General features: G+C 40.1%; 2 protein-coding genes across 3 annotated transcripts in view; both read right to left on the reverse strand.

Annotated features, from left to right (window-relative positions):
- Nucleotides 1–330: 330 nt before the first annotated feature.
- pex11g (peroxisomal biogenesis factor 11 gamma) lies at nucleotides 331–3384 on the reverse strand. The gene is made up of 5 exons (XM_055940708.1): nucleotides 3040–3384; nucleotides 2668–2859; nucleotides 2004–2182; nucleotides 1590–1652; nucleotides 331–1360 (listed from the first exon to the last, which is right to left on the reverse strand). The coding sequence occupies exons 1-5, from the start codon at nucleotides 3100–3102 to the stop codon at nucleotides 1138–1140; spliced, it is 720 nt and encodes a 239-aa protein (XP_055796683.1). The 5' UTR covers nucleotides 3103–3384; the 3' UTR covers nucleotides 331–1137.
- Nucleotides 3385–3583: 199 nt separating this feature from the next.
- The window catches only part of si:ch73-40i7.2 (FYN-binding protein 1), a 28519-nt gene continuing 18468 nt past the window's right edge, over nucleotides 3584–13634 (reverse strand). Inside the window, exons 7-16 of one of the 2 annotated variants that reach the window (XM_055940706.1) lie at nucleotides 13358–13493; nucleotides 12353–12515; nucleotides 6944–7115; nucleotides 6814–6830; nucleotides 6657–6717; nucleotides 5820–5883; nucleotides 5497–5653; nucleotides 5293–5326; nucleotides 5097–5137; nucleotides 3584–3869 (exon numbers count right to left, since the gene is read on the reverse strand). In XM_055940706.1, the coding sequence (XP_055796681.1) occupies nucleotides 3826–3869; nucleotides 5097–5137; nucleotides 5293–5326; nucleotides 5497–5653; nucleotides 5820–5883; nucleotides 6657–6717; nucleotides 6814–6830; nucleotides 6944–7115; nucleotides 12353–12515; nucleotides 13358–13493 (889 nt within the window). In that variant the 3' untranslated portion in view covers nucleotides 3584–3825. Of the gene's footprint in view, nucleotides 3870–5096; nucleotides 5138–5292; nucleotides 5327–5496; nucleotides 5654–5819; nucleotides 5884–6656; nucleotides 6718–6813; nucleotides 6834–6943; nucleotides 7116–12352; nucleotides 12516–13357; nucleotides 13494–13634 lie in introns of both variants that reach the window. The other variant, XM_055940705.1, reaches the window with a different exon arrangement.

Here is a 13634-nt window from a genome sequence, read left to right on the forward strand (position 1 = left end):
AGAAACTCCCCAAATACAGGTGTACCAAGCTTATAGCGTCATATCCAAGAAGATTTAAGCCTGGAATCGCTGCCAAAGGTGCTTCAACAAAGTACTGAGTAAAGGGTCTGAATACTTATGTAAATGTAATTTCATTTTTTTTTAAAGAAATTTACTTTGTCATTATGGGGTATTATGTGTAGATTGAGGGGGGGGGGGGGACGACGACAACGTAATACATTTAAGAATAAGGCTGTAACATAACAAAATGTGGAAAAAGTGAAGGGGTCTGAATACTTTCCCGAAAGCACTGTATGTGATTTATATATAATAAAACAGAAATACACTACGTCATTTAATTGTCTATTTTATTCTAGGAAAATTATGAACAAAAATTACAATTCATCACTGTTCACAGCAGCTGATATTTTCTTTGTCGAGCATGTTTCTGTGGTTGAAATAGTAGCCACAAATGTTGTGTTGACGTTGTTTGATTGGTTTTATGAACATTACCATACTGAAAGGGCAATTGCTACTCTGAGCTAAAGTTATGATTATATTTTACAAAAAAATTGATTGGTGCCAAAATGCCAAACAATTAATGTTACAGCAATATTGTTCATATCTAACACTCAGAATTCTGAAAAAAAATGTGTTTAATAGGTTAATTCATTTAATTAAAATGTTTTAATAAATATTATATATTTTTTCACTTCACATTCCATGGGTTTATGTAAGAAATACTGAGATTCATAACAGATAATTGGAGTGCCTAGCTAGGAGAAACAGTAGGCCAGCTGAACATGACTCAACTCAAACACAGGCTGACAGAGCTTCCCATGTTTAACTGTATTCCTACTAGTAACAAGTCAACTTAAAATATGTCTGGGCTATGTTCAACACCGCTGAACAGTTGGTAGCAGTTTAAAAACAGACAATAGTCAACTGTTGCATCTGGTTGTGGAGCTTTGTCAAGAAAAGACCCGTTAATTACCAACACTGGGCACAACGATGTCATCCAGAACAGGGTTTGATGTTGATGAATGTTCCCCAATTTTCAGTAGATTTTTCAACAAATGATATTGTCCACTAATGCTGATTGGGTTATCAAATGTGTTAGTAAAAAAAAAGATTGAAGGATTTGTCAAAGCAATAAGACTAGGCACTGACTGCTTGACTGGCACCCATCTGGATCAAGCCAATCAGGGATGACGTGGTGCCCATAAGTCCAACTAGCCAATTGGGAAAGCGTCCTGCCCAGAGGAAACCAGGGGGCATCCAATGAATGGCATTACTCAGATCTGCCATGCTGCTGAGAATACTGAGGACCTCCCCTTGCACCTGCCTCCGGAGCTGAGACCTGCTGGCAACAGTTCCCTCACTGGAGAGAGACAAATCAAACCCAAGATACGTTTATATACACTCATTGGTTTAGCGACACACGTATCTAGTATCCTTACCTGAAATGTCCTCCCAATTGATGTGATGACTATGCATTGGGAACGCCAAGATTCCATCAATATATTTTACGCAATGGAACACAGTCATTGACACACACACACACACATACACATACACATACACACACACTCAGTATTGACCCGACTCACCTACTGTCGCCTCGTGTTGACTTCCTTAACTTCATCCGCAGCAGCACGACAACCCTCATAGACCTAGAATGGGAAGTGTGTATGGTGAGTAAAACTGGCTTATAGCCATTCTACATGCCTCCCCACTATCACTGAGTGTTTCAAATCCTGTCCAAAGCAATAGGCTACATTTGAAGGAAAGCTCCATGCCAAAATCTGTACTGTAAGTATGCCAATGTAATCTCGTCCACCAGCCAGCTCCAAACTGAACCACTCTCTACAGTAGAAATTGAGCCTGGGAACAAGGATAATACCAACTTTTTTAGTACTTTGGCCATATGCCAAATAGGCTAGCAGCATTGTAACTTTCACTGATTGAAGAGTGCCTCAGATTTGTTTTGTAGTATGAAACCATCAGAGGAGAAATAGTCTTACCTGAAAACGCCTAAAAGCAGAGATACTCCCCAGAGTATACCGCTTAGTAGCCACCATTTGTCAGACTTAGCACTGATGATCTTGGCATCGGCAGCCCACGCTATATGTTCACAAGGGTAATACAACTGGTCAGCCACATTATTCAGCACAGACATCCAGCGTAGTGCAGAATCTTCTTCCTGGAGAGAGGGAAATGCATGTCAATCTAAAGAAAGTGTCAATTCTATTCTAAGTCTCTGGCCCTCAATCTCTCACTACGGGAATCTGGCTTTAATTAGTTTCAATTGTGTGTTGACATTGACATGCTTTGATATTGAAGTGGGGCTATTGCCATGTCTTGAGACGCAGATGATGGCTGGCTATGTCATTTCAGAAACCTTTCATACAGGGCATTTCTGGTCATATAAATAAAGAAAATATATAATTTCATGACAGAAAGGTCCAATCCTATAGACCAGGGTTTCCCAAACTCAGTCCCCCAAGGCGTGCACATTTTGTTTTTTGACCTAGCACTGCACAGTTGATTCAAATAATCATCATAACTAATCATCAAGCTTTGAACATTTGAATCAGTTGTGTAGTGTTAGGGCAAAAACCAAAACATGCACCCCTAGGGGTCCAGAGGACCGAGTTTGGGAAACGCTGCTATAGTCTCATTGCTCACCCCGGCTCCAAGACCATAGCTTTGTGAATATGTGAGCATGGAGAGGTCATCGAAGAGTCGAAGTACAGTCCGACAGTGGCTTAGTTGTGCAGAGAACAGTAGGAGGCTCTTTCCAAGCTGTGCGGATGACAGCCCAGGCTTCTCAGACAGAACCCCACCAACCAGCTGGGACCCATAGCACAGTGTCCTTATCTGCCCACAAATATCCCACATAACACAAGGCCATTCTATTAGGAAGAATGTGGTGGTATGCATCTTCATTTAAATAGGGCAATGACTCAACATTTGTCATATTTAAAATGAAATAACTGAATGTAGTTTGTATTCATACTACATCTGATTTTTTATGAAATGTTTTGGTGCTACACTTACCACTTTATCTCTTCCTCTGTACGACTCAAGCACATTCACAAGCGACTCCAAGGAATTTTGCATTATGTAAACACACTAGTAGCGGTCTGCAAGTCAGGTGCACACAGCTCTGTTCACTCGAATGGTAATCAAATTGATCCTGCCGGTGTTGACTGCAACGTCAAAGCAATGACTGTGCGTCAAAGTAACAAAGATCTGTAAATGCACGTGACAGACGTCATCTTTTTCAGCACGAAGATCCACACGAAATTGAATTGTGTGAAATAGTAGCAAAAACAGGTTTCCTCTACAATCTGTGACAGAAAAAATGGTGTACTTTGAACAGGAAGTGTTCAATGAAACGTTTATCGACATTCAGGCAGTAGTAATAGATCACATATACAAAGATGCAATGCCTTTTTGAAAAAACTGAAAAAGTGGGAAGCTTTTGGTAATAAATTCCATGGGAATGTCAATAAATGTATCCTCTTTTTAAATTATTCTTCTAATTCTTGGGAGGATAATTTTGTTGAGTACACTAATAAAATATGAATAATACACAAAATACAACTGACAAAAAAGTATTTATTATTCAAACTCATCTCAAGAAGCCCAGCCACGAACAAAGCATAGTGTATTAAATAGTTCTACAAGCAAATTCGAGCAAACAACAATCATGCCATGATTGTTTCAATTCTTAGGACATTTGTGTGTGTGTGTGTGTGTGTGTGTGTCTCCCTGGAAGACAAGCATTAAATTGTCAGTCCAGGATTGGTGATCCATGTTGGTCAGGAAAGGAAAAGGGTTTCAGTGGATTGTGTGATCATAGACATTGTCATTGTCATAGATATCTGTAAGGAGGAGAGAGAAGGTCAAGAAAGGGGTTAACTCCTTGTACTTTTACTACTTTGCATTTATACTGAACAAAACTATATACGCAACATGCAACAATTTCAACGATTTTACGGAGTTACAGTTCATATAAGCAAATCAGTCAATTGAAATAAATAAATTAGGCGATAATCTATGGATTTCACATGACTGGGCAAGGGTGGTTTAAGTCTAGCCACTTGGGAGCCAGGTCCTGCCAATCAGAATGAGTTTTCCCCACAAAAGGGTGTTATTACAGACAGAATTACTCCTCAGTTTCACCCTTACAAAAAAAGATTGCAGTTTTGAAACTGCAGTAAAGGTGCAGTAACTGCAGTCGACTCTGGTATTTTGGACGCAGTAACTGCAGAATAACTGCAGTGTACTGCAGAATTACTGCAGTTAAAAAAACTGTGTTATTTTGGACGGAGTATTTTCCTGCATACTGCAGTCATATTGCACTCTTACTACAGTTATACTGCACTCTGACTGCAATCTTTTTTCATAAGGGCATCAGCTGGTGGCTGGTCTCAGATGTGGCTGGTCTCAGATGATCCTGCAAGTGAAGAAGCCGGATGTGAAGGTCCTGGGCTTGCGTGGTTACACGTGGTCTGCGGTTGTGAGGCCGGTTGTACGTACTGCCAAATTCTCTAAAACAATGTTGGAGGCGGCTTATGGTAGAGAAATGAACATTCAATTCTGTGACAACAGCTCTGGTGCATATTCCTGCAGTCAGCATGCCAAATACACGATCCCTCAACACTTGAGACATCTGTGACATTGTGATGTGTGACACAACTGCACATTTTAGAGTGTGCTTTTATTGTCCCCAGCACAAGGTGCACCTGTGTAATGATCCTGCTGTTTGGTCAGCTTCTTGATATGCCACAACTGTCATGTGGATGCATTATCGTGGCAAAGTAGAAAGGCTCACTAACAGGGATGTAAACAAATTTGTGCACAAAATTGGAGAGAAATAAGCTTTTTGTACCTATGGAACATTTCTGGGATCTTTAATTTCAGCTCATGAAACATGGAACCAACATTTTACATGTTGCATTTATATTTTTGTTCAGTATATATTACATGAGCTCATCTGGGGTCTGTGACTCCTGATGTTGTGTCCCAAAGCTAGATTCATAATATCACTTCAGAGTCAAAATATAAATGTATTTACAGTAAGCATAATTCATTCAACAATAACTTACCGTTAATATGATCAACATCGTCGTAAACATCCTCCCCTTCCCTGAAAAGGAATATTGAAAACCATATTAACCAAAACATTATGACACAGTTGTCAGCAGCAAATTATGATACCAGTGACTGACTAACAGAGACTATGGCTATTCTGAATCCATATTCTACCAATAATTGTGTTGAATAAATATATAAGAAACCTACGCCTGAAGAAGAACAACCCTGGGCACATATCCATCTGTGAGAGAAAGAAAATTAATGAACAATTAAAATAATGACACTCATGCTGATAAAAGTAATCAAAACAGGGAATTCTCTGCAATCTCTAATTGATTAGGCTGTAGCCTAATCAAATATACAACTGACTTTTACAGAAACTTTTCACAAGAGGACAATGTATTCACATACATTTCCCCTGCTCGTTGCGACACAGGGCTTTCTTGTCACTGGTGAGTTGAATTATCTCCAGGATCTCTCCTTGAACCACAGCTAGATCCTTCCCTCCTGCCTTCTTGATGCTTGCGTCAACCATCATGCAGTGTAACACCTTAATCGGTCCCTCAAACTGACAGAACAAAATAAAAGTTATGTTTATTTTTTCATATGATTTGGTAATGTCATATTATTAGGCGACTAGTGATTGTGCTTTCAGAGTAGTGTGCACATGAATTGCGGTAAAAGCTATTTTTAACAGTTCAACAGATATGCAAGAAGAGAAAATTAAGATTTACCTTAAATTTTTTTCTGAACTCTTGTTCATCTTTCTCCAGTTTCTTGCTCATTTTTGGATGTAGACTGGAACATAAAGACAAACATGTCCTTATTGATCTGATCACAAAAGTCGTTTTTGTCCTCTTTTAGTAGCCAACTTTCTTATTTATGCTTTCTTATTCTTAGCCATTAGCAACTACTTTATTTATATAAGGTGCAATACATGCTCTATGCAACAGACAAGTTAAACCGTATACAAGCTTTGATTTTCATATTTTAAGTAAACATACAGGCCAAAGTTGGCAAGCTATTAAAGCAACACCACACTATGAAAAACCCCAGACAGAGGAAGGCATTTGACTTTTTTTTTTTTTTTTTTTTTTCACCTTTATTTAACCAGGTAGGCTAGTTGAGAACAAGTTCTCATTTGCAACTGCGACCTGGCCAAGATAAAGCATAGCAATTCGACACAACAACACAGAGTTACACATGGAATAAACAAAACATACAGTCAATAAAACAGTAGAAAAATAAGTCTATATACAATGTGAGCAAATGAGGTGAGATAAGGGAGGTAAAGGCAAAAAAAAGGCCATGGTGGCGAAGTAAATACAATATAGCAAGTAAAACACTGGAATGGTAGATTTGCAGTGGAAGAATGTGCGAAGTAGAAATAGAAATAATGGGGTGCAAAGGAGCAAAATAAATAAATACAGTAGGGGGAGAGGTAGTTGTTTGGGCTAAATTATAGATAGGCTATGTACAGGTGCAGTAATCTGTGACTTACTCTCCTGTGTATCGGGAAAAGTACTAAAATAAAAATAATTGAATTAAAAGATACTGTATATGAGGAATACCTTATTTCAGGAGGTGGAAGGGGGAAGTCATTGTTAATTCCTTGCACATCATCGTAGTCATCTTGAGAGGGAGAGAGATAGAGAGAGAGAGCGAGTGTAACATAAGCATACTACATGAACAACTTAATGGAAAATGGTCATTCACAGCTCCACTTACCCTCCTCCTGAGTCATGCTGCTGTAAGAGAGAAACATATCAATCATATCCATCACTTGCATTCAGGTTACACTGTTTCAATTACAGACAAAGTTAAAACAACATGGTATATTTGTGCTTGCGAGAGCTACCTGTTCATGTTATCTGAGGAGTCGACATCATAATAAATGTCATTGTCCTCAAAAGAGACGGGAGGTGGAGGTGGTGGTGGTGGCAGTGAGGGGTCAGGGGCTCTGGACAGTTTGAGTTTACGTTTCACTTCCTCATAGTCCACATCCACACATGTGTTAATGATGTAGCCATCTGCAAAGTAACACTTCATTACTGGTTTTTGGTAGCTTTAGGTACACGAAATGTGTGGTTTTCAGCATTGTCACAGCAAATATGGACTAAGTATAAAATATGAAACATATATGGAATTGTTTAGGGACAGATCAAAATTTACTGGAGTGGGGGGTGGGGCTTGTCCAACTCCAGGTGTCATAAAAAAATGTACCCCCTCCCTCCCCAATGTAAATGTTTTTTTCCCCTTGTACTGTAAAAAAACTATGCACACCCTCCCTCCTCATAAAATGAACTCTAAAATAATGATTACCACCACAAATAATAACTGTAGCAACCTTGTGTTTATGTGGATATTGACTTCTTATTGACCACTTCAGCATGGTTTTGTAGCACAGTTGATGCCAAGCAGAGCTACGGGCCAGAAGGTTGACCACCACAGACAAGCTCACTCTCCCTGCCTGTCTCATTACACTATGATGATAGCTGGCTGCAGACAATGATCAGCTAGGGGGAAATCGCATTTTGATGCTCAATTTATAATTAGGTTTCTGTGCCAATGCACCACACACAACCAATAAGCAACACATAACTGCATACCGATTACCGACTTCGAGAGCTTCATTATGGTTTGCATTTCAACACCACAATCAAATAGAGTATGTCAATCTCAACAAACAGATAATTCATCCCTCCCTTATCAGTATTGAAGGGTTGGCTTGACAATCTCAGAATGTCAATCAACTTTTTGGTGTTTTGTAACAGATGTCTCTTTCCATTCATCGAATGGCCGGGGCGCATTCGTGTGGAGTGGAGTGGATGACCATGCGCAGGCAGCCTACAGTACAAGAGACTTGAAGTAGCCTAATCAGATTAAAACATTGTGATTAGTTGTGATCATGCCACTCATAAAAGGTGGTACATTTTAAAAGTTAAATTACAAATAGTTTGGCTATATTGAAGGTTAGAGCTAGAGGTCGAGGACTAGAACGTGTGTTTAGCTTTCCTGAATAACTGGGCCTGCTGGGAGCATAGGTCTATGTGGCCACTTGGATGACTTGGGAGAATGATGACCCGCAACAGACAGCGCATCAGTATCAGAAGTAAAAATACAGCTAGACTGTCCACAATTGATCCAAATGGAATGAAACATTGAAATAACAGGGCTTTTGCGCCATTATTCAAATTACGTTTTCACTGCAGTTTACAACCTAGAGTAGAATTGTACTGAATTATTTGTGGGGTGGCATTTCTTTGTGGGGCCGCACAGCCCTCCATGTGCTCGCCAGAGGTAGCCTGACTGCCATTAGGTACCGAGATGAGATCCTCAGAGCCCTTGTGAGACCATATGCTGACACATGCACATTTGCGGCCTGCTGGAGGTCATTTTGCAGGGCTCAGGCAGTTCTCCACCTTGCACAAAGGCGGAGGTAGCGGTCCTGCTGCTGGGTTGTTGCCCTCCTACGGCCTCCTCCACGTCTCCTGATGTACTGGCCTGTCTCCTGGTAGCTCCTCCATGCTCTGGACACTACGCTGACAGACACAGCAAACCTTCTTGCCATAGCTCGCATTGATGTGCCATCCTGGATGAGCTGCACTACCTGAGCCACTTGTGTGGGTTGTAGACTCCGTCTCATGCTACCACTAGAGTGAGAGCACCGCCAGCATTCAAAAGTGACCAAAACATCAGCCAGGAAGCATAGGAACTGAGAAGTGGTCTGTGGTCACCACCTGCAGAATCAGTCCTTTATTGGGGGTGTCTTGCTAATTGCCTATAATTTCCACCTTTTGTCTATTCCATTTGCACAACAGCATGTGAAATGTATTGTCAATCAGTGTTGCTTCCTAAGTGGACAGTTTGATTTCACAGAAGTATGATTGACTTGGAGTTACATTGTGTTGTTTAAGTGTTCCCTTTATTTTTTGAGCAGTGTATTTAGTCTTTATTTAACTAGGCAAGTCAGTTAAGAACAAATTCTTATTTACAATGACGGCCTAACCCAGCCAAACCCAGGTGACGCTGGGCCAATTGTTCACCACCCTTGTGAAACGGCCTGGAATCGAACCAGGGTCTGTAGTGACACCTCTAACACTCAGATGCAGTGCCTTAGACAACTACGCCACTCGGGAGAATTGTACTATCTTGAAAACTATAATGCAATATTCATTGCACTGTGGTGTTGTAGGCTATTCTAGGCAATAAGAAGGATAATTGTATCGTCACCAAGGCAATATAAATGTAATTAACTGTATAACGGATAAGTGAGGTGAGCCAGCAAAAAAAAAAAATATACAGTTGAAGTCGGAAGTTTACATACACCTTAGCCAAATACATTTAAACTCAGTTTCACAATTCCTGACATTTAATCCAAGTAAAAATTCCCTGTCTTATGGCAGTTAGGATCACCACTTCATTTTAAGAATGTAAAATGTCAGAATAATAGCAGAGAGGATTATTTATTTCAGCTTTTATTTCTTTCATCACATTCCCAGTGGGTCAGAAGTTAACATACACCCAATTAGTATTTGGTAACATTGCCTTTAAATTGTTTAACTTGGGTCAAATGTTTCAGGTAGCCTTCCACAAGCTTCCCACAATAAGTTGGGTGAATTTTGGCCCATTCCTCCTGACAGGACTGGTGTAACTGAGTCAGGTTTGTAGACCTTCTTGCTCGCACACGCTTTTTCAGTTCTGTCCACATATTTTCAATGGGATTGAGGTCAGGGCTTTGTGATGGCCACTCCAATACCTTGACTTTGTTGTCCTTAAGCCGTTTTGCCACAACTTTGGAAGTATGCTGGGGTCATTGTCCATTTGGAAGACCCATTTGTGACCAAGATTTAACTTCCTGACTGATGTCTTGAGATTTTGCTTCAATGTATCCACATAATTGTTCTTCCTCATGATGCCATCTATTTTGTGAAGTGCACCAGTCCCTCCTGCAGCAAAGCTCCCCCACAACATGATGCTGCCACCCCCGTGCTTCACGGTCGGGATGGTGTTCTTCGGCTTGCAAGCCTCCCCCTTTTTGTTCCAAACATAATGATGGTCATTATGGCCAAACAGTTCTATTTTTGTTTCATCAGACCAGAGGACATTTCTCCAAAAAGTACAATCTTTGTCCCCATGTGCAATTGCAAACCGTAGTCTGGCTTTTTATGACGGTTTTGGACCAGTGGCTTCTTCCTTGATGAGCGGCCTTTCAGGTTATGTCGATATAGGACTTGTTTTACTGTGGATATAGATACTTTTGTACCCGTTTCCTCCAGCACCTTCACAAGGTCCTTTGCTGTTGTTCTGGGATTGATTTGCACTTTTCGCACCAAAGTACGTTCATCTCTAGGAGACAGAACGCGTCTCCTTCCTGAGCGGTATGACGGCTGCATGGTCCCATGGTGTTTATACTTGCGTACTATTGTTTGTACAGATGAATGTGGTACCTTCAGGTGTTTGGAAATTTTCCAAGTTGTTTAAAGGCACAGTCAACTTAGTGTATGTTAACTTCTGACCCACTGGAATTGTGATACAGTGAATTATAAGTGAAATAATCTGTCTGTAAACAATTGTTGGAAAGATTACTTGTGTCATGCACAAAGTAGATGTCCTAACCGACTTGCCAAACTATAGTTTGTTAAAAATAAATTTGTGGAGCAGTTGAAAAACAAGTTTTAATGACTCCAACCTATGTGTAGGTAAACTTCCTACTTCAACTGTATATATAGAATAAAATAAAAGTTGAACGTCCAAATCAACTTAAAGCATCTACAAAATGAGTTTTGCAGCGACACAATTCGAAAGGAAGTCTACAGCTGAATTGTTTCCTTTTACTGTTTGTGATTCACAAATGAATATTCCCATAATTTGATTAACCGTGATTTAACCAAACCCCCAACTACTACAATGGCGAAGCACATCATTCGGTTAGTGAAAAGTTATTGTTAAAAATAATCAATTCATATGAATTGAAGGAATCACTACTTTAGTTTTCACTATTTTGATAAATGTGAAGAGGGAATCCGTTATACAGTAAATTAAATTTGTAGTCTTAACAAGATCAATAAGATAGCTTTTTGAGCTGCGTGTCTCCTATCAGCTAATCCTCTATGTTCTTGTGGATTTATATGGAAAATATGCGCAGATTTGAAGGATTTTATGTGCAGTATGATTGCTAGTTAACCTATTACAGATCTGGGCAAATTATCCACCTACCACTATTGTCACTATGTATAGATGGGCAAGATAGAGTTGACTGTATACTAGGAGGGCAGAAAAGTGATGTGCTTAAGGGAAGTACCAAAACACCTTAATAAGGGAGGTGCATTCAAGCAGATGAGGAAATGTGGCTATATGATGTGCAAGTAGAGATACTGGGGTGCAAAAGAGCAAAAAAATAACAATATGGAGATGAGGTAGTTGGGTGGGCTAATTACAGATGGGCTGTGTACAGGTGCAGTGATCGGTAAGCTGCTCTGACAGCTGATGCTTAAAGTTAGTGAGGGAGATATGTCTTCAGCTTCAGTGACTTTTGCAATTCGTTCCAGTCATTAGCAGCAGAGAACTGGAAGGAAAGGCGGCCAAAGAGGTGTTGGCTTTGGGGATGACTAGTGAAATATACCTGCGGGAGCTCGTGCTACAGGTGGGAGGTGCTATGGTAACCAGTTAGCTGAGATAAGGCAGGGCTTTACCTAGCAAAGACTTATAGATGACCTGGAGCCAGTGGGTTTGGCGACGGATATGTTGCGAGGGCCAGCCAATGAGAGCATGCAGGTCGCAGTGGTGGGTAGTATATGGGGCTTTGGTGACAAAACGGATGGCACTGTGATAGACTACATCCAATTTGCTGAGTAGAGTGTTGGAGGCTATTTTGTAAATGACATCGCCGAAGTCAAGGATCGGTAGGATGGTCAGTTTTACGAGGGTATGTTTGGCAGCATGAGTGAAGGATGCTTTGTTGCGAAATAGGAAGCCAATTCTAGATTTCATTTTGGATTGGAGATGCTTAATATGAGTCTGGAAGGAGAATTTACAGTCTAACCAGACACCTAGGTATTTGTATAGTAAAACCTGCAAAATGGGGATTGTAAACAAGCGAAAAAATACACTACCGCTCCCTGTGCCCATTCAAAAAATCACACTACCCTCCCCAAATCAAAAAAATAAGTTAGACAACCCCCCGCCCTATTTTGGACCAGCCACCTCACCCCATTTAATTTAGAACCATCCCTTAGTTCTATAGAACTTACAGTGTTTTACTTACAGGTGCCAGTCTGTGTGCGGGCTAGCCACATGCCCCCAGGATTGTTCTTAACCCGTAAGATCTCCACACTGTCTCCCTGTCGAACAGTTAGATCCTGCTTGCCTCCCTGCCAGTCATGTCGAACCCTGGCCATGTGAAGGACCTCTATGTCCCCAGTCCCCAGCTGTGGAACGGTACAAATAAACACAGAGGGTTGTAAAGTGGTGTTTTTAGACTGCAGAGATGAACGAGATTTATGTTCTGCATGTGAGATTACATTACTGTATATCCATATTTGGCAAAACACCATATGTAAAAGGCTCACAGAGATGTATTACAGGTGTGTTCCAGAATTCCCAACCTGGTCTCAGACGTAACATAGTAAACGTAAATCCGGGACACTTAAATTAGTAGGATATGTTACGTTTGGTATGGTTACATAAGACAGATGGCTAATTAAGACATTTTAGTTCATGAGCAACTTTTTAACTACTTTCTACTTTTTAGCTTTGCATTTACTTAGCATGTTAGCTAACCGTAACACTAACTTTAACCCTTTTAGCTAACCCTTCCCCTAACCCTAACCTTAACCCTTTAACCTAACTTCTGAACTTAACCCTAACCCTAACCCTAACCTTCACCTTAACCCCTAGCCTAGCTAACGTTAGCCAGCTAGCTAACATTTGCCACCTAGCTAGAATTCGTAATATATCATAAATTTTGCAAATTTGTAATATATTGTACATTTTGCAAATTTGTAACATATAATATGAATTGTAATTTGTAACATATCATAAGAAATGGGTGATAGACATCCACATAAAAATACATACCATACAAAATGTAACATATCATACTAAATGGAGTGTCTTGGATTTAAATACAGAATAATGAGAAATGCTCTGAGACCAGGCTGCAGCACCATATCGAAAACACTGGTATCAAATGTAACAAGTGTGTTATGACAAACATTACTGTTTGGGGGGATTTATTGATTTGTTAGCACATGGAAATGTGGCATATCACCTTGAATTTCTTTCTGTATTTGTTTTCCCTTTCCAGTATTTCCTTTTGCTCTCTCCTCTCCTGCTCTTTCTGCCACCTCAACTCTTTCTGTTTATTCTTATCAGAACTTGTGGTTTTCACCTCCTCTTGGTTGCCTCTGAGATGGCAAAAGACAGAGACATTAACGGGTCAGTGATTATTTGAAGTGAACAGCTATTGCGCCTATATAAACATGTTATAACAGATATATGAGTATCCAAGTGTTTTTTATTATTATGCTTGTGATATTGGCTGTTTA

Source organism: Salvelinus fontinalis, chromosome 12, assembly GCF_029448725.1.
Source record: "Salvelinus fontinalis isolate EN_2023a chromosome 12, ASM2944872v1, whole genome shotgun sequence".
Classification (NCBI taxonomy): domain Eukaryota; kingdom Metazoa; phylum Chordata; class Actinopteri; order Salmoniformes; family Salmonidae; genus Salvelinus; species Salvelinus fontinalis.